At 41.6% G+C, this 22,388-nt stretch overlaps 1 protein-coding gene across 13 annotated transcripts in view; it reads left to right on the top strand.

Moving 5' to 3' along the window:
• Window positions 1-6,687: 6,687 nt before the first annotated feature.
• Window positions 6,688-22,388, top strand: part of SCAF8 (SR-related CTD associated factor 8) — a 227,473-nt gene continuing 211,772 nt past the window's right edge. For 10 of the 13 annotated variants that reach the window (XR_012095005.1, XR_005241337.2, XR_012095006.1 and 7 more), the window contains exons 1-2: window positions 6,843-7,212; window positions 15,223-15,285. Coding sequence is in view for 7 of the 13 variants with exons in the window: in XM_008007654.3 (XP_008005845.1) it covers window positions 7,183-7,212; window positions 15,223-15,285 (93 nt within the window). In the remaining 6 variants the exon portion in view is untranslated. Of the gene's footprint in view, window positions 7,213-15,222; window positions 15,286-22,388 lie in introns of all 13 variants that reach the window. The other 3 variants (XM_038001136.2, XM_008007658.3, XM_073022317.1) reach the window with 2 other exon arrangements.

The raw sequence follows: 22,388 nt of genomic DNA, 5'->3' as shown, positions 1-22,388 counted from the left end.
TCCTAAACCTTCAACCATATCAACTATCATGGCTCACTGTAGCCTCAAATTCCTGGGCTCAAGCGATCCTCTTGCCTCAGCCTCCTGAGTAGCTACTACTACAGGTGTGTACCACCACGACCAGCTAATTTTAAATTTTTATATATAGATGGGAGTCTCACTATGTTGCCAAGGCTGGTCTTGAACTCCTGGCCTCAAGTGACCCACTTGGACCTCCCAAAACAATGCAATTACAGGTGTGAGCCACTGTGCGTGCCCAGCCCCTAAATTTTTATACTAAGCATAATTTGTTACCTCACAAAGGCAGCATGAGACTTTAATGTATGCAAAATATCACCTTCTCACAAGCAACTTGTAGTAGTGTGATTTGGAAAGCCCTGGAAGAAATCATGTTTGTAGAGTGGGTCAGGAACACATGTGTTAGAAGAAAGAAAAGATTCATTGGTGGGTGCAGTGGCTGAGGCCTGCAATCCTAGCACTTTGGGAGGCTGAGGTGGGCAGGTCGCTATGAGCTCTAGAGTTCAAGACCAGCCTGGCCAACATGGCAAAATCCTGTCTCTACCAAAAAAAGAAAAATACAAAAAGTAGCTGGGCATGGTGGCACACGCCTGTGGTCCCCGCTACATGGGAGGCTGAGGTGGTAGGATCACTTGAACCCGGGAGGCGGAGGTTGTGAGCTGAGATCACACCACCGCACTCCAGCCTGGGTGACAGTGAGACCCTGTCTCAAAAAAAAAAAAAAAAGATTCATCATAAAGAGAAAGTCATGAATCTGCTAGTGTACTCCTTGGGGAACAAATGTTAAACCTAAATCAGTATTTAATATTAAATCACTATTTAAATTTAACATTAAATCAGTACTTAAACTATAAAGCCTATAAATTTAAATTTTCTTGATCTCTCTCTGACTACTACTACTAGTGATGTGTGCTGTTTTACCTCTGGCCATTTGAAGAACTACCTCTTTTTTTTTTTGAGTCAGAGTCTTGCTCCGTCACTCAGACTGGTGTGTAGTGGTGCAATCTCGGCTCACCGTAACCTCCACCTACCAGGCTCAAGTGATTCTCCTGTCTCAGCCTCCTGAGTAGCTGGGATTACAGGTGCATGCCACTACCACCCGGCTAATTTTTATATTTTTAGTAGAGATGGGGTTTCACCATGTTGGCCAGGCTGGTCTCAAACTCCTGACCTCAAATGATCCATCTGCCTCGGCCTCCCAAAGTGCTAGGATTACAGGCGTGAGCCACCGCACCTAGCAAGAACTCCCTCTTTTGTCAGGCAACAAAAGACTTATCAAACCCCAAATTCCTACTTACTTTAAATGAAGTTGGTAAAAGTAAAATGTTTACTTTTAATATCTTATGCTTCTCTCAGGATGCCTGGTTTCAGTATCAAGTTTGGTGACTTTGTGAATTATATGGTGCCCATTAAAAAAATGACATAGAAAATTACTGAATGATTAGAAAGGGACAAAATATTTTTAAAAATCTCATAATCCCAGTATATTAATACAATTTTTATTTTTCATATAATTTTCAGGCCTTACATACTTTTAGAGCTAAATACATTGTTTTCTACGCCTTTGTATTTAGTCTATCATATACATTTCTCTTATATTTCTAGTCCTATTCTAACCATTTTTTTAAATTTGAAAAATTGTGATTAAATACACATAAAACTTATTTTTAACCATTTTTAAGTGTACAGCCCTATGGCATTAAGTACATTCACACTGTCGTTCAACCATTACCACCAGCCACCTCCAGAAATTTTCATTTTCCCAACCTGAAGTTCTGTACCTATTAAATAACAACTCCTGGTTTCTCTCTCCCCCATCCCCTGGCAACTACCATTCTGCTTTCTGTCTCTCTGAGTTTGACTATTCTAGGTACCTGATATAAGTGGAATCATATAGTAGTTGTTCTTTTGTAACTGGCTTTTTTTCTCTTAGCACAGTGTCTTCAAGGTTAAACTGTGTTATAACATGTATCAGAATTTCCTTCTTTTTTTTTGAGACGGAGTTTTGCTCTTGTCACCCAGGCTGGAGTGCAATGGCATGATCTCGACTCATTGCAACCTCCGCCTCCCAGGTTCAAGCGATTCTCCTGCCTCAGGCTCCCGAGTAGCTGGGATTACAGGAGCGCACCATCACTTCTGGCTAAATTTTTGTATTTTTAGTAGAGATGGGGTTTCACCATGTTGGCTAGCCTGGTCTCGAACTCCTGACCTCAGGTGATCTGCCTGTCTTGGCCTCCCAAAGTGTTGGGATAACAGGCGTGAGCCACCGTGCTGGGCCTTGAATTTCCTTCATTTTTAAGGCTGAATATTCCATTGTACCACATTTTGTTTATCCATTCCTCCATCAGTGGACACTTGGGTTGCTGCCACCTTTTAACGCTTGTGAGTGATACTGTTCTGAACGTGCATGTCCAAGTCTTTGCTTTCAGTTCTTTTGGCTACATACACATACGTGAACTTGCTAGATCATACAGCAATTCGATGCTTAATTATTTGAGGAACGGCCAAATAGTTTCCCACAATCTTTTAAAAATCATTTTGTTGGTAGTATAATAATTCATTTGTCTCTATACCCGAATTTACTAAGCATTCTGGAATGTTTGCTTCCTAAGTTTTCTTTTTTCCAATTGGATGGGAATTAGTTTTAATTTAGACAATGCTCCAGGTTTTTGCCCCATTTTAAAAGTACCTCATAAACATACATTATTCTTTCTAACAGCTAATAACTCATAAGTTTTGTTTTTTTTTGTTTGTTTGTTTAGCACTACCTCACAATTATCCCTTAAGAAGTGCCCTATCCATGGGAGTGAGTACCCTCTAGCTAGACCTATGCTTTCCAATATGGTAGCCACTAGCCACATACTTAAACATGAGTCAATTAAAGTAAAATTAAATTGGAAATTATCTTCCTCGGCTGCCCTAGCCATATTTCAAGTGCACAATAGCCACACAAGGCTAGTGCTACTGAATTGGGCAACACAGATTCAGCACATTTCCATGACCCCAGAAAGTTCTACGGTGACTACTGCTCTAGACTATTTTTGACTCGGACCTCTTGGCCATGGCTGAATTAATATCTATACGCTACTACCAAAAACTATTTAGTCCTTGGGGACAGTCTGATGATAACAACATTTACAGGAGAATACCAGAAACTTTAGATTATGAAATATCTCTTCCAATGACTGGAGTACTCCTGACCACGATTTCATATCAGTCTTTTCAGAACCAAATTAGTGGTCTTCAGTTTCTTGGTGATGGTCACCTAATCCAAGTTGGGTCAATGAAATTCCTTATTTCTTCCCTTGGGAATTTGGACCTGGCAAGGAAGAGGTCTTCATTCAGGTCCTCTAGTTGTCTAGAACTATAAAACCAAAAGTAATAGATTCCACTAGATAAAACGGAGAATTGGGTAAAGCAATAGAAAAATCAAACAGATAAGCAGAGATTACATTGCCTCTTAGGTTTTCTATTTTGGTTCAAGTCCCTCCCTTGGACTTAGCTACATATCTGACTTTTGAACCACATGAGAAAAATCTGTATCGTAATAATGAATTATTCTTTTATGCTTAAACTAGCTCAAATTGGCTGGTTATACTGGCATTCAGAATCCTAACATACATACACACACACACACACACACACACACACACAGAGACACACAAACATGGGTATTGTTTTCACACTCTCTAAATATGTAGTTGTGTATAAATTTTGTATATAGTCATTGCACTGGATCCCCGGGCTCCCTTCTAACCCTTCTCTTGCTTTATCGCCTTCTCATATTAAGACTGTGTTTAGGCTGGGTGAGGTGGCTTACGCCTGTAATCCCAGCACTTTGGGAGGCCGAGGAGGGTGAATCACCAGAGGTCAGGAGTTTCAGATCAGCCTGGCCAACATGGTGAAACCCTGTCTCTACTAAAAATACAAAAATTAGCCGGGCGTGATGTCAGTTGCCTGTAGTCCTAGCTACTCCGGAGGCTAAGGCAGGAGAATCGCTTGAACCCGGAAGACGGAGGTTACAGTGAGCTGAGATCGTGTCATTGCACTCCAGCCTGGGTGACAAAAGCAAAACTCTGTCTCAAAAAAAAAAAACAAAAAAAACAAAACCAAAAAAAAATGCTGGGCACGACTGTAATCCCAGCACTTTGGGAGGCCAAAGCAGGGGGATCACAAGGTCAGGAGATCAAGACCATCCTGGCCAACATGGTGAAACCCCGTCTCTACTAAAAATACAAAAATTAGCTGGGTGTGGTGGCACAAGCCTGTAATCCCAGCTACTCGGGAGGCTGAGGCATGAGAATCGCTTGAACCCAGAAGGCGGAGGTTGCAGTGAGCCAAGATCGTGCCACTGCACTCCAGCCTGGAGACAGAGAGACTCTGTCTCCAAAAAAAAAAAAAAAAACAAAAAAAAAACAACAACATTGTGTTTAGGTTGCTCTCTGGATCTTACCCCCCTGCTTCCCCTGATCAAACTATGCCCTCTGTTACCATTCTGAATGTGGAAGCTTTATTAAATCAAATTGTGAAGTATGTTAACCACTGATTTTATCCTTTAGCTTGTATTGCATTTTAATTTCTCAGGCCTAAGTAATTCCATCAACATTCATTTCATGTATGACCGAATAAATAATCCCTCGCAGGCCAAAGCAGCGCCTTTTTTTTTCTTTCTTTTCTTTTTGTTTCTCTTTTTGAGACAGAGCTTCACTCTTGTTGCCCAGGCTGAAGTGCGGTCGCGCCATCTTGGCAGGCTGCAACCTCTGCCTCCCAGGTTCAAGCGAATCTCCTGCCTCAGCCTCCTGAGTAGCTGAGACTACAGGTGTGTGCCACCACGCCTGGCTTTTTTTTTTTTTTTTTTGGATTTTTAGTACAGACGGGGTTTCACTATGTTTTCCAGGCTGGTCTTGAACTCCTAACCTCAGGTGATCCGCCCGCCTTGGCCTCCTAAAGTACTGGGATTACAGGCAAGAGCCACCCCACCTGGCTTCAAAGCAGTGACTTTTGATAGTGAGAACCTGGCACGCACAGAACTGAGTACAGTACTTTCTCAAGCCACGGAAAATGCTCCTTTAGACGGAGTGATTAGGAGACCTCTTTCAGGAAGACTGAAGGAGGAGGAGTCAACTATGGAAAGGAGAAAAGCAACAGCACCCTGTGGGAAGAGACACAATCGTCCTACCTAGGAAAACGCTGCTTGTTGTCAAGTAACAGAAAGGCCAGTGTGGCAGGAGGAGAGCCAGGGAGCAAGGGAAGGAGGTGTGAGCTGCGGCGGGCTGGGCTGGGCCTTCAGGCCATGGTGAGAAGTTATGAGGATATCAGATGGGCAAAGGGACTTAAGTAAGGGAGTGACCTGATCTGATTTATCTAAGAAAAACATCCCTCGGCTACTGTCTAGAAATGTCAGGAAGACAAGCAAGGGACCAGTTAGGAGGCTACTGCAAGTGTCGGTAAAAGATCATGGCTAGGCCTGAAGATGGGAGGCGGTGGTGAAATCTGTGACAGAATTTGAGATTTTGAAAGTAAAAATAAAAGCACTTAGAGTTATCCCTGTTAAATTCTCAGTAGCCAGCCCCTATACTAAAGCTGCCAGTGAAGTAGAGTGAAGGCTCTGAACCTCAAGAAGGGCCTTACTTTCTCAGTTTCACGGAGTTCTGGGCATAGCTCTTAGGAACTACCTGGATTCCTAAACTCTCCAAAAGTACGATTCTGCCCTCATGTTCCTCTCTCCGAGTGAATTTGGGAGTGATTGTTGAAAAATGACTTTCAACAAGAGGACAGCAGTGTTCGGGGTTCCACGATACATCCATATCTTTTAACATCAATAAATGTTTTTAAATTGTTACCTTATTTTGCGCTGCACGAGAGAGGCGGCTTTTTACTAGCAGCATCTCCTAATCCATCTAAGAAATACTGTATTTACCGTTACTCCAAGTATCCTAGGGCAAAATTCCTTTAGAACAATTCATCTTCCGAAACAGACGGGTTCCCTTTTCACCTATTCAAGTGTTCTGCATTCTAGGGTCCCCTTCCCGCCTTGCAGACAAATGCACTCATTGTGCCACTCCAGTCCCTGGATCCTATGCAGCCAGCATTTCCTGCAAGGAGCTGCTGCATGCCTGCTTACCTCGCCGCCTGCCCCAACCCGGATCCAACATTTTGGTTTCTAATGTTTCCTCCCTGTGCCATTAAAACGCTTGAGTTCAGTCACTAAATACGTGACCAGGAACTTTTTCTTGGCGGGGGCTGCGGATATTTAGGGCACTGTCCAGTAAAGTTCTGAAAAGCAACTAAACCCTGCCGCTTATGCAAAAGGACCAATCCACCGGGAAACAAGGGAAATGCGCACATTTCCTAAACTTGCCGCTTCTTGAGCACGTTTAGGTTCTTAGAGCCGCGCTTTGGAGCTGCCTCCTCCCGCGGTACAAACCCGCCGCGGCGTTCCCCGAGATGCCGCAGCGCTCGCTCCCGCGTCCGCGGGGAGGGGGCGAGGCGCGGGCGGTCCAGGGGGGCAAGGCGAACGCAGCGGAGCCTAGCCGGGCCTCCGGGCGGCGACGCTCTGGCCCCAGCCCGCTCGATGGTTTCCGCGCGGCCGCCGGGGCTTGCACGGTCCAGTCGCCAGGGGGCGCGCTGGCCGGCGTCGCGGATCCCCAAGCTGCGCGGCCCGACTCGAGTCCGCCATATTGGATGCCGCAGCCGCTGCTGCCAGCGCTTCCTCCTCTGTCTTCGCCGAACGGGGCTGGTTCCTGCGGCCCGAGCGGCAGGGAGGTGAAACAGGAGCCCGTCGGAGGAAGGGGAAGAAGGGGGTGGACAGTGTAGGGGACGGGGCTAGAGGGAGGGGGACCGAGACGGAGCGGGGCGGAGAAGAGAAGGCGCCGCGGCCCAGCCCCTCCCCCCGTCCGCCGCCGACCCGCCCCGGCAGCGCCTCTGTTCCCTAGAACGGCGCTCCCCCCCGCCCTAGCGGCCATGCCGGGGCCGTGCTGCCGCTGAGGGAGCCCTTCCCCGCCAGCGCGTGCCCTTCCACTCCGCCCCGAGGTCGCAGCGGCCCGCTCTCCCGCCAGCGCCCCCTCCTCGCGGCCACGCAGCAGCCCGCGTCTCGCTCTCCCCACCCAGTGCAGTGGCCGCCGCCTCTTCCGCCGCCGGGCTCGGGGCCTCCGCAGCGACAACATGGAGGCCGTGAAGACCTTCAATAGCGAGGTTGGTATGGCAGCCTGGCTCCCCTGCTCCTGCCCGCACCGCCCCCACCCCGGGTCGAGGCCGGGGCCCGGAGGGTGGGCGCGGGCCTGCGGGTTTTTTAAGGGTGGGGTGAGCGGTGGCCTAGCAGTACCCGTGGGGGAGGGGTGTTTCTCCTCTGGGTGCCCCTCCCCCGGGTCCGGGAGGAGGGTTGGGGGAGGGCCGCCCTGGGGCGGAGGGAGGTTCTGGCGTCTCCGGCGCCCTATGGAATGGCTCCGGGCTTGGAGGGAAAGACCCGGTTGGGCCCTCCCCCGGAGACTCCCGACAGGTCCCTCGAGGTCAGTTCCTCCGAGGCCTGGCCCGCCCACCTCCTTCCTGGGCCTTTGAGGATTTAAGTGGACGCTGGACATCACTCTCCAGACCTTCCCGGGTCCTCATTGAGGCTGACACCGATTGGGGGCGGTGGGGGAAATGAACCTACAGGGTGTTGATCTGTGGTCACGTTACACGTAGTGTTTATAATTGAGACATTGTTGACGAGGTAACCTGCCAGCTAGGGACTTGAGCTAATTGGATGATTTGTAGACAGGCAAAGGTTATTCTGCGGTATCTTCTATTTTTACTCCCTCCTCTTCTAATCCATCACGACATAAAGACAAATGGTAGGGAGAGATCTGTGCATCGAGAGATGGAAGATTATGGGGGAAACATTTCTGGCTGGCTCATTCACGTGTCAAACGAGATTTTAAAAAGCGTATTCCAGTTTTCACAGTGTAGTTGAATTTACTAGTCTGGAAGAAGACAGGTTTTGATAAGATGTATTCAGTTTCTTTTTAAACTCCGACTTCAATATGCCTTAATGTAAACATTAAACATAGCAAGTACACATCTGCCCAGTCAGCATTAGTATCCCTACTTGTAAGCCTTAGAAAGTGTAATTATGGCCGGGAACAGTGGCTCACGGCTGTAATCCCAGCACTTTGTGAGGCCGAGGCAGTCCAGTCACAAGGTTAGGAGTTCAAGACCAGCCTGGCTAACATGGTGAAACCCTGTCTCTACTAAAAACAAAAAATTAGCTGGGCGTAGTGGCGGGCGCCTGTAATCCCAGTTACTTAGGAGGCTGAGGCAGGAGAATCGCTTGAACCTGGGAGGCAGAGGTTGCAGTGAGCCCAGATCGGCGCCACTGCAATCCAGCCTGGTGACAGAGTGAGACTCTGTCTACAAAGCAAAAAAAAAAAGAAAAGAAAAAAAATGTAATTATGCTGCTAACTAAATTAGCATAAATTTTACGAACTCTTGAAATGTTAATACTTTATTAAATACTATGATTGTTAAAGAGTATCTTTAATATTTACGTCTTAAAATACTAGGCTTTTTGTTGTGGCGGCCCAAATAGGACAGTACTTTTAAATGCCGTTGCATAATTTTATGTTGTTTCAATTTCTTTAAAAAGAAAAATAGTATTTGGAAATCTTAGCAGAGAGGCTAAACGGTAGATAATATTTGGGCTATTTTAGAAAACGGTGATATATAACTTTTTTTGGAAAGCATTTTCTTTTTTAATACTACATTTTTTATTTTTAACATTGATAAATTAGAGCAATACACTTGGGAATCTTCTTTTTTTTTTTTTTTTTTGAGGTGGAGTCTCGCTCTTGTTACCCACGCTGGAGTGGCACCATCTCAGCTCACTGTAGCCTCCACCTCCCAGTTTCAAGCGATTCTCCTGCTTCAGCCTCCCGAGTAGCTGCGATTACAGGCGTGCATCACCACGCCCGACTAATTTTTGTATTTTTGGTAGAGACAGGGTTTCACCATGTTGGCTAGGCTGAGGCTGGTCTCAAATTCCTGACCTCAAGTTATCGGCCCGCCTCGTCCTCCCCAAGTGCTGGGATTATGGGCGTGAGCCACTGTGCCTGGTGTTTCAGTTTTTTCATAGCTATCTTTCTTTTTTTGAGAAGGAGTCTCATTCTGTCACCCAGACTGGAGTGCACTGGTGTGATCTTGGCTCACTGCAGCATTTGCCTCCCGGGCCCAAGGAGTCCTCCTCTCACCTCAGCCCCCCAAGTAGCTGAGATTACAGGCCAGAACCACCACGCCCACTGATTTTATTTTTTATAGAGAGGAGGACTTGTTATGTTGCCCAGGCTGGTCTTGAACTCCTGGGCCCAAGCGATCCTTTCACCTTGGCTTCCCAAAGTGCTGGGATGACAGATGTGAGCCACCACCCCTGGGGTGTTACTATTTTATTTTTTTGTTGCCATCATTGGATTTAATTCCTCCCGCCACCCCCCTCCCCCCACACACTTTGATGGGTGTGTGTCTTTGAGGGGGTTCCTAATAATGTGGTCCTCCCCCTCAAAGGGCCATCCAAGACTTTTTTTTTTTTGAGACGGAGTTTTGCTCTTGTTGCCCAGGCTGGAGTGCAATGGTGAGATCTTGGCTCCCAGAAGCCTCCACCTCCTGGGTTCAAGCGATTCTCCTGCTTCAGCCTCCGGAGTAGCTGGGATTACAGGCGCCCGCCGCCACACCCAGCCAATTTTTTGTATTTTTAGCAGAGATGAGGTTTCATCATGTTGGCCAGGCTGGTCTTGAACTCCTGACCTCAGATCGTGTATCTGCCTCGGCCTCCCAAAGTGCTGGGATTACAGGCATGAGCCACAGTGCCTGGCCCATCCATGACGTTTTAAACAGTAGCTCCCAAATATTAGATGTGAACAAGTGTTTAGTGCACTGTGGTTGGTCACAGTAGGGAAGAAATGTTAATGCCAGTTTTTCGTTTTAATATTAATTAAGGATAAGAAGGCCTAACATTTACATGTTTAGATAGGCGTTTCACCTGTTTTCTCATTTTACAGGAACTCGAGGTTTGTGGTAGTCCCATTTTAGTGTATGTAGCACTCTCCCCTTTCCCTTTATGGATTTCAAAGAATTTAAGTCTTGTAACTTCCTTATTTATTTATATGGTCTAGCTTCATGTTTCAAAGTGGGGTTAGCTTAAAAATAGCAGTACAGAGTCAGAGTTGAGGAAGGGAAATATATTTGAAGAAGATTCAGAAAAATACTTTTTTTGTTTAAACACAAACAATACATAATACTGTTTTTTATTTTGAATGCAGTTTCTGTGAATGTTGTAATATTTGCTAATGTGTAGTAAACGTTTTGTTATTGCAAATAAGCATATGCTGAGAAGTAGTTCAATAATGATTGTTTTCCATTAAATTATGTGTTACAAATTACAAATATTAAAAAGGAATTCTAGTTAACAAGATTAGGAGAAAAGGATGTTTTCGATGCTTATAGTCAATTTGGCTTTTAAAGGTGTTTATCTTTGGGCTTAATCCACCACAACTTTCTCTGCTAAATTTAAAGGTATCTTTGAAACATTGAATTATTAATTCCATTTGTTTTGTAAGGAATCAAAATTTAGCTCTAAGAATAATCAGGAATGTTTGTCAATAAGGTATTTTGCTACTTCACCTAAAAATATTTAAAATAGGCTGGGCTCCATGGGTCATGCCTGTAATCCCAGCACTTTGGGAGGCCAAGGCGGGCAGATGACTTGAGCTCAGGAGTTCCACACTAGCCTGGCCAGCATGGCGAAACCCCTGTCTCTACAAAACAACAACAACACAAATTAGCTGGTCATGGTGGCACATGCCTGTAGTCCCAACTTGGGTGAAGGAGGGGGCAGGTGCTAAGGTGGGAGGATCTCATGAGCCAGGAACATGGAGGCTGCACTGAGCTGCACCACTACACTACACTCTGGCCTGGGCAACAGTGCAACCCTGAATCAAAAATATTGAGACAGGTACTTGCTGTCGGCAGGTCACCACGCCGGGCTAATCGTTTGTTTTGTTTTGTTTTGTTTTGTTTGTAGAGACAGGATTTCTCCATGTTGCCCCGGCTGGTCTTGAACTCCTGAGCTCAGGTGGTCTGCCCACCTCCCCTCCCAAAGTGCTGGGATTACAGGCCTAAGCCATGGTGCCTGCCCCAAATTAAATGTTTAAAATATGAAATACCTTTTATGGCTTGCTAAGGCTCAGGTTTTTCCAGACTGAATTTTATCACCCCCATGTTTTAATTTTGTGGAGATCATTGGTTTGAAAACAGGAAGATGCCAGAGACTTTAGGAATATAGATTTTTGTGAATTGTGGGTGTGTGTCTGTAGTCCTAGCTACTTGGAAGGCTGAGGCGGGAGGATCTGTTGAGCTCAGGAGTTCGAGGCTGCAGAGTGCAATTACTGCACCTGTGAATAGCCACTGCACTCTAGCCTGGGCAACAGTGTGAGACTCTGCTTCAAAAAAAAAAAAAAAAGAAAAGAAAAGAAAACCCTGATAATATAGAATTTTAATCTGCAAACTGTGGATGAGTTTCAGCTATGAAAATCCCAGACTTTATGTGAGACATGTATGAGTTGTTTTTGTCATGTCTACCCATCCTACCATAATTTCTCAAAGGAATTGACCTTTCACTTCTGTGTTAAAGATTAGTGTGTCAGAAGATCCTTTAATTGTGCGGGAATTATGTGGTAAATTTCTCTTATCACGAGTTAAATGATATTTAGGCTCAAGAATTTATTTTTTTTAAATGCCCCCTGTGCTAATTTTGTGGGAAAAAAATAATTTCTATTTAAACATCATCCCTGTGATGAAAGTTTAATCCCATGACCACGACTTTCAATTCTGAAATGATGAAAGACTGAAGTTCAGGTTAGAATACAGGATTTCCTCAGAGTCAGTGGGTGAGCAGTTAACCGTAAGAGACTTACCAGAGCAAGCTATTGCAGTTGCTGCTGCTCTAAGATGGTGGCACTTGTAATGATTTAGCATTTCTTCCTAGTGAAAAGGGTTGCGGATTGAACTGCCTAAATCTGTGGATTACTTTGGGACTGCATTGATTGCTGGAATGCAGCAGTTTTATGTGAGCTGCATATCTATACTCAGTATTTAAGAATGATCACTGTTTGGAGGTCATTCTGGTAGGATCTTGTTCTATTTTTTTGTTTTCTTTTTTGTTTCTTTGAAAAGGGGTCATGAGACAGTGGCAAGTGCACAACCTATTCTTTCCTTTAGTTCGAGAGGGCATTTTAAAACATAGCAGATTGTTGTTGTTTAGGACTGAGTCTCTCTTGCCCAGGCTAGAGAGTGCAAGGACAGGATCATAGCTTACTGTAACCTCGAACTCCTGGGCTCAAGTGATCTTCCTGCTTCAGCCTCCTGAGTAACCAGGACTACAGGCATGTGCCACTATGCACACCTAATTTTTAAATTTTTTGTAGGGATGGGTGGGGGGTGTCAATATGTTGTCCAGGCTGTTCTTGAACTCCTGGCCTTTAATGATCCTGCTGCGTTGACCTCCCAAAGTACTGGGATTACAGGTGTGGGCCACTGTCCTGGCCAGATTCTTTTAAATTTTAAGTACTTCAAACAAACAAACACAGTCCCTTTACCATTAATCACACTTCAAAAAAGTTAACAGTAAATCTTTAACATAATGAAATACCAGTCAGTGATCTATTTTTTTCAGGTCCTTTGTATTGCTAGTGTGTTACAATGTAGCCTTTCCCCCATGATCTATTTCTCTTGCTGCTCTGAATAGGCTAAGTGGGAAGATGTAAGACCAGATATGTAGGTTTGAGATATGTCAGAAGAGTAATTTCAGTTTAATTTCTGGATTTACCTTAGTTCATAAATTTAGAGGATTCTGTTACCTTTAATTGTATTTAGGATACCTAAATTCTTAGTATTTTTTGTGTTTGGGATCCTTTCGGATAGATTAATCTTTAAACTGTTCCAGGATGCAGGCTTTCCAGAATCAATTTAATATCCACTACATTTTTCTGTTCTGTAAAGTGAACTCCCATCTCCGTTTTATTTTACTTCCAATTTTGTATTCAGTGTGGGTATTTTGTCTAACTACAGGACTTTTTGTAATTTCACCAACATCTGGTAGTAGACATGGGTTAGTAGAGAAAAGTAGAAAAGGTAGAGGGCCTAATACAAACATGTGAAATTTGTTTTTAGTTTGTATATTTTTCCTTTGTCGACAGTTCAGGATAGGGAATTTATGGGAAGCAGCTATAAAACACTGCATTTGTCTTTTATTTTCATCTACCAGGGAATCTGTCTCTGCTTTTCCTTTCCTATTATCATTTTCTAGTGGGAGTTCTGGTTAATTCTGTCAGTCAGGCTGTATTTTTTTCTTTTTACCTTGTGAAAGTCCTTTAAAGATGTAGCATACTTAGTGTTATAAAGGAAGGAAGTCTTTCACTAACCCCTTTCTGCTCATATGAGAACCCAAGATCTACATATCTTGGGAACTATTGATATTTTGGGCTGGATAATTGTTTGCTTGGGGAGCAGTCCTATGCATTCCAGGATGTTTACAGCATCCCTGGCCTCTATGCATTAGATGCCACTAGCACCCTCCACAATTATGAGAGCCAAAAATGTTTCCAGACGTTGCTAAATGTTTCTTGCGGGGCATGGTGACCCTGGTTCAGAATCACTGATTTAGGTCTCCTGTTAAACTGTCTTAAAACACTGTGCTTTTTCTTCCAGTGATCATAGCAATTTTAAGTAATTTTAGTAGTCTTTACCACTAGACGATAAGCTCTATGAAGACAGTGACTGTATTTCCTTTGTTTCATGTCCTTGGTTCATAGCATGGTATCCTAATACACAGTATATATGTAAAGTAAAGATTTTTTTTTTTGAGACTGGGCCTTGCTCTGTCATCCAGGCTCGAGGGCAGTGGTGCCATCAGGGCTCACTGCAACCTCTGCCTCTCTGCCTCAAGCATTTCTCCCACCTCAGCCTCCTGAGTAGCTGGGACCACAGGCATTCACCTCCATGCCTGGGTAATTTCTGTGTTTTGAATAGAGATGGGGTCTTGCCATGTTGCCCAGGCTGGTAGGCTGGTATAGAACTGGTCTCAAGAGATCCACCCATCTTGACCTCTCAAAGTGCTGGAATTATAGGTGTGTGCCGCTGTGCCCGGCTGCTAAGTAAAGATTTCTTGAATGGATGCAATCCTAGGTAGCTAAATGACCTTGGCTAAGGTAGTTAACATTTCTGAACATCTGGTTATTACTTTGGGGAAGAGAATTGGGAAGGGGACTAGTCCATTGAAGATTCTAGTTAGTTTAGATTCATTGTGAGTTTTATGTTGTCTAGTAATTATGTTATTTTCATGTCTGATTTTGCTCTGTTTTTCTGTTTGAAATGACATAGAAGTTTTTTTCTTACATTAAAAATAGAATACAAGGATAATTGAAACTGATAACAGTTTTGAGAGACTGCATGATTTGAGAGTGTTAAATACGCATCATTAAATATAAAATTTTGGGCACGATGGAAATGCATGTTTCGTGGAGTTCAGTTATCTCATTCTAGACTAGCATTGAGTTTGTTACAGTAATTTTGATTAACATTTAGGGGACTTTATAGCCCCAGTGTCCTAAAGAGTCATATTCTGTGATCATTTGCTTGCTGTTTTTTTGAGACGGAGTCTCGCTTCTTCGCCCAGGCTGGAGTGCAGAGGCGTAATCTTGGTTCACTGCAACCTCCGCCTCCTGGGTTCAAGCAATTCTCCTGCCTTAGCCTCCCCACTAGCTGGAATTGCAGGCATGTGCCACCACACCCGGCTAATTTTTGTATTTTTAGTAGAGCCAGGGTTTCACCATGTTGACCAGGCTGATCTCGAACTCCTGACCTCAAGTGATCCACCCGCCTCGACGTACCAAAGTGCTGGGATTACAGGTGTGAGCCACCGCGCCTGGCCCGTTTGCTTCTTTTTCAGAAGGGGTATAGGTGGCTTAGAATTAGTGATAATATTACTACTTGTATGTACAATTTCAGATACCTGTTTCTAAGGCCAGTTATGCTGTTTTGGACAACTTCTAACTCATATGGTGTGAAAGAATGTAATCAACCTTGACCTTGAACACTGGCTGAGCTCCTGAACTTTTAAGTGAGCTCGTTTTGTCTGGTTTTGTTTTCTCAACATCTTTCTCTACTCCTCTCTCTCAGGATTGTGCCTCTACTCCTGCTTGTACAGACTGCTTTTCCAGCAGCATGGACACAAGAAGCATAGTAAGATGATGATAACCCACATAAGGCAGGCCCTTTGGAATATGTTAGGTTTCAATTGGTAGTGGAATAGTGTATTTGATTATATGGTTAGTACTTGGGAAGCAGAATGAAGTTTGTCACTTAGAATAGATTGGTAGTCTTAAAAGAGAGCGTCTAGGGAATAATTTGAATTGCTTCACAAAAAATAGGTTAATTGGAGAAAAACGTTTTATGCTCAATAGTGAGCATAAGTCATGTGTAAACTTTTGTTGTGTTTACTTGTATTCTGCTCCATGTGATTTTACAAAAGAAATAGAACTATTTGAGTGAATTGCAGACCTCTTAATTTAATAATGTACCTCTTAAAGAATTTCTTTGAACTATAAAATGACAGATTATTGACGTATATGCTATAGGAATAAACAAAGACTAAATCGAAATTTTGATTTTCTAATTATAGAGGCAGCAGATTGTGGTAGAGGTACTATTGGTTGTGAGAAATAAATGCTGATGAGAACTGTTTTTATAACTTGTGATTTCTTACCGAAATGGATTCTGTCTCATATTTGATGGTGAACATGATGCATTTGCTGCTTCAGATTTTGATGATATGCATTTGTTTCGTCTTTCTAATGTTGTTTTATAAGAGTTTCTGGTACGGCCATCCTTTAAACTTAAGGAATGCTATGTAAATGTATTAAAATACCTACTATAGGTCAGGAAAAATCTCAGGAACTTTGACATTTATTTAGTCAGAATGGGGACTAGGTTGCTCATGTTCTCTAAAGACAATTTTGACTATTAAGTTGATGTATGCCAAATTTTTTTTAAAATAATTCTGCAACTTAATGTAATTTATATTGATTGACTTGAAAGACCTAGGATTTCATTCTTTAATTTGTTTATGCATGTAACTAATATTTAATGAACATGTATTGTGGCCTAGGGATTTTTTTCCCATCTCCTGGGTTATAGTGGCAAACCAGACAAGCAAAAATCATGCCCTTTTGGAGCCTGTGTTGTTGTGATCCTTTTCCTTTTGTCTTGTTACCAGTTTGTGTATTGAACTTGCTACAGAGCTGGAGAGGCTGTGCAGGCACTACTGACTCCAGCATTGCTTCTTTGCTAAGGACTATGTTGGTTGCAGCCTGAACTGTTCTTAGCATTTTGCCTCTTAGAGTCCAGATTGCCTGTCCGCTGCTCAGAATAGAGACTGAGCAGGTAGACTTAGTTAAATGATTTTTCGAACAATGGGAAAATATGACTAGCTACATTAAGTTTTATACAAAATTGTCTGTTATATATGTTTTAAAATCTCCATTTGATATTTTGGAATCTTAACTATTTCTTATACAGATTTAAGGATGTTTTGTCAGCGAGAATCATTAGTCTCCACATGCATATGATTTTAAAAAGCAACTATTGTTAAGTGGAGACCAAAGCCTTATGAATTTAGAAGAACAAACTAATAAGTATTTTCATTTTTAAAGCAAATGTTTAAGTATCTGAGAAAATTGATGTCCCTTTTATAAATATTTTCTGAATTTGATGTGATTCCTCAGGGTTCATTTGAGTAGCTTATCAAAGAAAGACAAAATACTTTGCCATGTACTTTAGTGTGTAGAACTTGGGAAATAATATAAAGATTTCTATACAGTGATCAATGTCTCAAAGGTTGACCAAGTCCTAGTTAATGGCTTTCTTTGATGTAGCAATGTTTTTGATACCATAAAGTTTTATGGTTAAGAAAAAATAGGCATAAGTGTTTGAATTTGTTGAAATATTTTAAATATGTGAGTAAAATCCTCTGGAGTAAAAAAAAAATTTTTAATCTTTTTTGCCCTTTGAGTTTTGAATAGGTAATTTTGTTTTTTACAAATCAAAACATGATGTAGCAAATGTCTAGTTTCTGTAACAGCTGCTCACTATGATGACAAAAATCTGTCTTATATATTTTTGAAGTACTTTTAATTTGCCAAACATTTATTAGAAGTTACCACTTTACTGGGCACAGTGGCTCATGCCTGTAATCCCAGCAGTTTGGGAGGCCAAGGTGGGTGGATCACGAGGTCAGGAGTTTGAGACCAGCCTGGCCAACATGTTGAAACCCCGTCTCTACTAAAAATATAAAAATTAGCCAGGCGTGGTGGCGTGCGCCTGTAATCCCAGCTACTCAGGAGGCTGAGATAGGAGAATTTCTTGAACCAGGGAGGGAGAGGTTGCAGTGAGCTGAGATCACGTCACTGCACTCCACCCTGGGCGACAGAGCAAGACTCTGGCTGGGTGGGGATTGGGGGAGGGAAGTTAACCACTTTTTCAAAACATCTCATGTACACAAGTATGTGTGCCTACTGTATACTTACAAAAATTAAAAAGAAAAAAAAGTAGATATTAGAAAAAAGTGAACCACTTTATAATATGCAGTGTTTTATACTCTGCGCTCTTTTCTGCAGCCAGTATCATGTTTCTGTGGATCTTTAGTTTAACTTTGTGATAATGGTTAGATAGGGGTTATCCCATTTTACAGATAAGGAAACTGAGGCCAAACAGTTGTGATTTCTCCAAGGAAATGCAATTCTGTAAGCATTAGAGCAGGGATTAGAAGGACCTAGTTCTCAATCCCTGGTGCTAGATGTAAAGGAGAACCATCATTCAATTTTTCATAGGTTTTTTTGGTTGGTGGTTTTGTTTTTACTGGTGTCATGTCCCAATACAAATTTATTTTCTCATTTTTAATTTTTATGACTTCACATTCATAGAAAAATAGTAAGAATGATGAAGTTGTTTTGTGTATACTTCATCTAGATTTCTCTATCTCCTGTAACCATATTTGCTTTCTTTCTCTCTCTTCACATGCAAATGAAAATATAATTTCTTTTCTGAACATTTTGAGAGTAAATTCCAATTCATGGTACCCCTTACCTCTAAATAACTCTGTGTATATTTTAAAAACAAGCACATTTTATTTAACTGTAGTACAATGATCAAAATCAAGAAATTAACTTTGATACAGTATTGTTGTCTGTAGATCATATTCAGGTTTCACTAATCATACCAGTAATGTCCTTACTGGAGTAAATTCTACATCACACCTTACGTTCTCTTGTCTTAGTCTCCCTTAATGTGAATTGATTGGTTACTCCTCTTTTCTTGTATGACCTTTGAGGTGATATTTGATAAAAATAGGCCAGTATTTTTAGAATTGCTTTAATATTGATTTGCTGCTGCTTCATGATTAGGTTTGGGTTCTATATTTTTGGCAGGAACACTCCAGGAGTAATATTGTATTCCTCTCAGTGTACGATATCAGGAATCATGTTATCCATGTATTCCATTAATAGGGATATTGAGCTTTTGTTTATTATTATTTTTTAAAGAGACAGGGATCTTACTCTCTTGCTCAGGTTTGAGTGCAGTGCTGTGATCATGGCTCACTGCAGCCTCGAACTTTTGGGCTTAAGCAGTCCTTTGACCTCAGCCTTCTGAGTAGCTGGGACTACAGGTGCACACCAACATGCCTGCCTAATTTTTTAGATTTTTAGTAGAGAGGAGGTCTGGCTGTGTTGCTCAGGCTGGGGTGCTAATTTTTATCTGCAGGTTTCCCTACTGTATAGTTACTGTGTTTCCTTTGTAACTATTAATAGTATCTTCTGGGGAGATACTTAGATGCAAATATCTTGCTACTCGTCAAATGTTTACCATTTGTTTTAGCATCTTCTCTGTTCTTAAATGAATCAGAACTAATGGTGATTGCCCAGTGGTGGTTTTCTGAGTCTATCATTTTTGTATTTGTTAGTTCGCATTCTCTACAAGCTTTCCCATTTATATATGTAGGTGTATATTATATTAGTATGAACTCATGGTGTTTTTTTTTTTTTTTTTTTTTTTTTTTTTTTTTTTTTACGACAGAGTCTCACTCTGTCACCTGGGCTAGAGTGCAGTGGCGTGATCTCAGCTCAGTGCAGCCTCCATGTCCCAGGTTCAAGGGATTCTTGTGCCTCAGCCTCCTGACTAGCTGGGGCTACAGGCACACAACACCATGCCTGGCTAATTTTTGTATTTTTAGTAGAGTCCAGGTTTTGCCATGTTGACCAGACTGATCTTGAACTCCTGGCCTCAAGTGATCTACCTGCCTCGGCCTCCCAAAGTGCTGGGATTACAGGCATGAGCCACCGCACCCAGCTAAACTCATGCATTTTTTTTTTATTGATTGAGTTATCTTTGTACTTTGATTGTCTCAGTTTTGACTAGGCAAGCTGACTCCTTTGTCCTTTAGACAAGTCCTCATTATTTTTTGAGTTGTCTTATTCTCTAGTGTAATAAAATACTCCCGCCCCACCCTGGGAATCAGCCATTTCTCTAGTTTCTTTTAGTTTATGTATATCTATCACTAGATAGAACTGTAAATTTTATATATATGTACATATATTCTTTCTCATCTGTTTTTTATCTGTTTATCTAAAAAGCCATGAGTTCATCATCATATCTTCAATTCCAGTCAAATACAGTAGGGTTCATTCTAGCTTTCCTTCTTTCCAAATCTGTAATTTCTTTCTTTGACAGCAAGAAACCTGGCTTTTGTTATCTACAGCATATTTACTTGTTATTTGTTCATTCCTGAAATACATAGAAAGTAGTTTCAGAATTGCTAAAGCCTATATCTGGAAACAAACCTATTAATTAGAGTTTAATATTTGTTTGTAATTTTTTATTTTTGCCTAAGGTTATGTAGTTAAAATACTATGTACAAACATTACTTGGTTAGTTTTTTCCCCCCACTTAAAGTGGTTTTGCTATTAATTTGAAATACAGTTAGGTTCAAGTTTTTCTGTTTGTATTCCATTTTGACTTTTTTCATCTTTCATCCTTGTCCTTGTTTGCTATTTTTTTAGTATGTGAAACATTAAAGATAAATTAACTTTGATCATTTACTTTTTCCTAGCTTCAACGTTATAACTACTTACGCTCTGATAAAAAACCAAAACAGCAAAGCATTTATTTAACGTTCTTCAGATAACATTCTGAATTTCAGGGGCTTAGATGTGGAGAAGGATTTAGGTAAGAGATCCAGTAGTGCAGATTCTACTGATGGGTGAAAGAAAGTATATATTTAGAGAAAATTTATTCTTTTATGAGTGGAATCTCCAGTCCAGGGAGCAGCAAAATTTGTCTGTAGAGCATTAGAAAATATCTTAGGTGTTGTGGGCCTCTTTGTATAATCTTCTTTGTCTTTTACAAAGCTTAAAATAGAGAACCGTTCAGCTGAGTGTGGTGGTTTAGGCCTGTAATCCTACCACTTTGGGAGGCTGAGGCAGTCTGATCGCTTGAGCTTAGGAGTTCCAGACCAGCCTGGGCAATATTGTGAAACAGTATGTCTCTACAAAAAATATTAATACAAAAACATTAGCTAGGCATGGTAATCCATGTCTGTGGTCCTAGCTACTTGGGAGGATTACTTAATCCAGGGAGGTGGAGGTTGCAGTGAGTTGAGATTGTGCCACTTTACTCCAGCGTGGGTGACAGAGCAAGACCCTGTCTCAAAACAAAAAGAACCCCCGTATATATAAACATATGCCATCCTTAGTTTGAGGGCCTACCAAAACAGGCCAAAGGCTGTACTTTGCTGGGCCCAGCGGTAAACTTAGAAACTTGAGAACTTGGTTAATAACATGCTACTTGTAAACGAGAATTATAATTGAGCATAACAGTATAGCTCATAAAGGCCTTATAGTGCTTATCTTAAATCAAAAACACAGCAAAACCACTTGAAAAGCTGCCTGATGGAAATATTCAACACTTTTTTTTTGCATTGACCACGTGCAGATACTATTTTAGGCACTAGGATTCAACAGTGTACAGAACAGACCAAATGAAAAACCAAAACAAGCCTCTGCCTTCGTGGAGTTTACATTCATTTGTGTGTGTGTGTCTGTGTGTCTGTGTACGTGTACTAGAAATGCATGTTTCTTGTTTTTCCTCGTTTAGTGCCATTTTATTTACTGAAAGTTGTTTACATTTTAATTGCAGAGAGGATTTTTGTTGCGAAAGTTGATTTAAAAAATTCAGCAAAGGGGGCAACATTTTAAAAGGTTAGCTCATTGCTTTCCATCCTTCCTTTTTTGTGAAGTGTAATATTTATTTGAAACTGATTCTTAGTCATTATGATTTCAACGTGTTACTGCGCTAACTCACTAAAGGAAGACAATAAAATAAAACTGCACTAATTGGCACAAACAACCCATACCTAATTTAGTGATAAGCACATGTGCATTATAGACCTTTAAAAAAATATTACATACATAAAAAGGCTTTAATTAATAAATGATAACGAGAATGATTACTATCCAACATTGAGAGCTGCTGTGGATATAGTTGCTTATGTTATTTTCTTAAAATAGGGACAAAGTTTACGAATAGGACTAGTATTTATTTACTAAATGTTAATAAAAGCTCAAGAACTGTTTGCAGATTATCCATCTTGCCTCTGGCTGAATATCAGCACCTTTGAATAAAAATTGTCAAGATGAATTTTTACCATGTTACTTTTTTTTTTCTGAAATGATTTCTATGAGTGGTTTTTAAATTAGCCTTTGTAAGGATAATTAATATTTTTGGTTTTTTTTTAACATCAATAAATAAGGTTTCAATTTTTATAGTAATTTCTGTTGAACAAGAAATTCCAAATTCTTATTCTCATTTTATGAGACAACTCAGAAGTTTTTAGAAGCCTGTCTCTGTTTTGGTGGTAATTTCAAGAATGAAAGTTGTGAGCAACTTAGCCAAAGAGTAGTAAAATCCTAAAGGAGTTGGTTAGAGGCTGCAGCATCATTGTGCAAAATTCCCTAATCAGTACTTTGATTTATTTGCAAAAGCAAAGAATTAGATGTCTCAGTCCCCTTCGAGCTGTAACAGTTTATTAATTCCAAATAATCCTATGGGTGAAGGCCTATGAATAAAATCTCTTTTTTTTGAGACAGAGTTTAGCTCTGTCGCCCAGGCTGGAGTGCAATGGCTCCATCTTGGCTCACTGCAACCTCTGCCTCCTGGGTTCAAGCGGTTCTCCTGCCTCAGCCTCCTGAGTGGCTGGGATTACAGGCATGTGCCACCGTGCCTGGCTAATTTTG

This window comes from Chlorocebus sabaeus, chromosome 13, assembly GCF_047675955.1.
Source record: "Chlorocebus sabaeus isolate Y175 chromosome 13, mChlSab1.0.hap1, whole genome shotgun sequence".
NCBI lineage: Eukaryota > Metazoa > Chordata > Mammalia > Primates > Cercopithecidae > Chlorocebus > Chlorocebus sabaeus.
The sequence above is the reverse complement of the archived record's forward strand: the minus strand, read 5'-3'. Positions and strand labels throughout refer to the sequence as shown.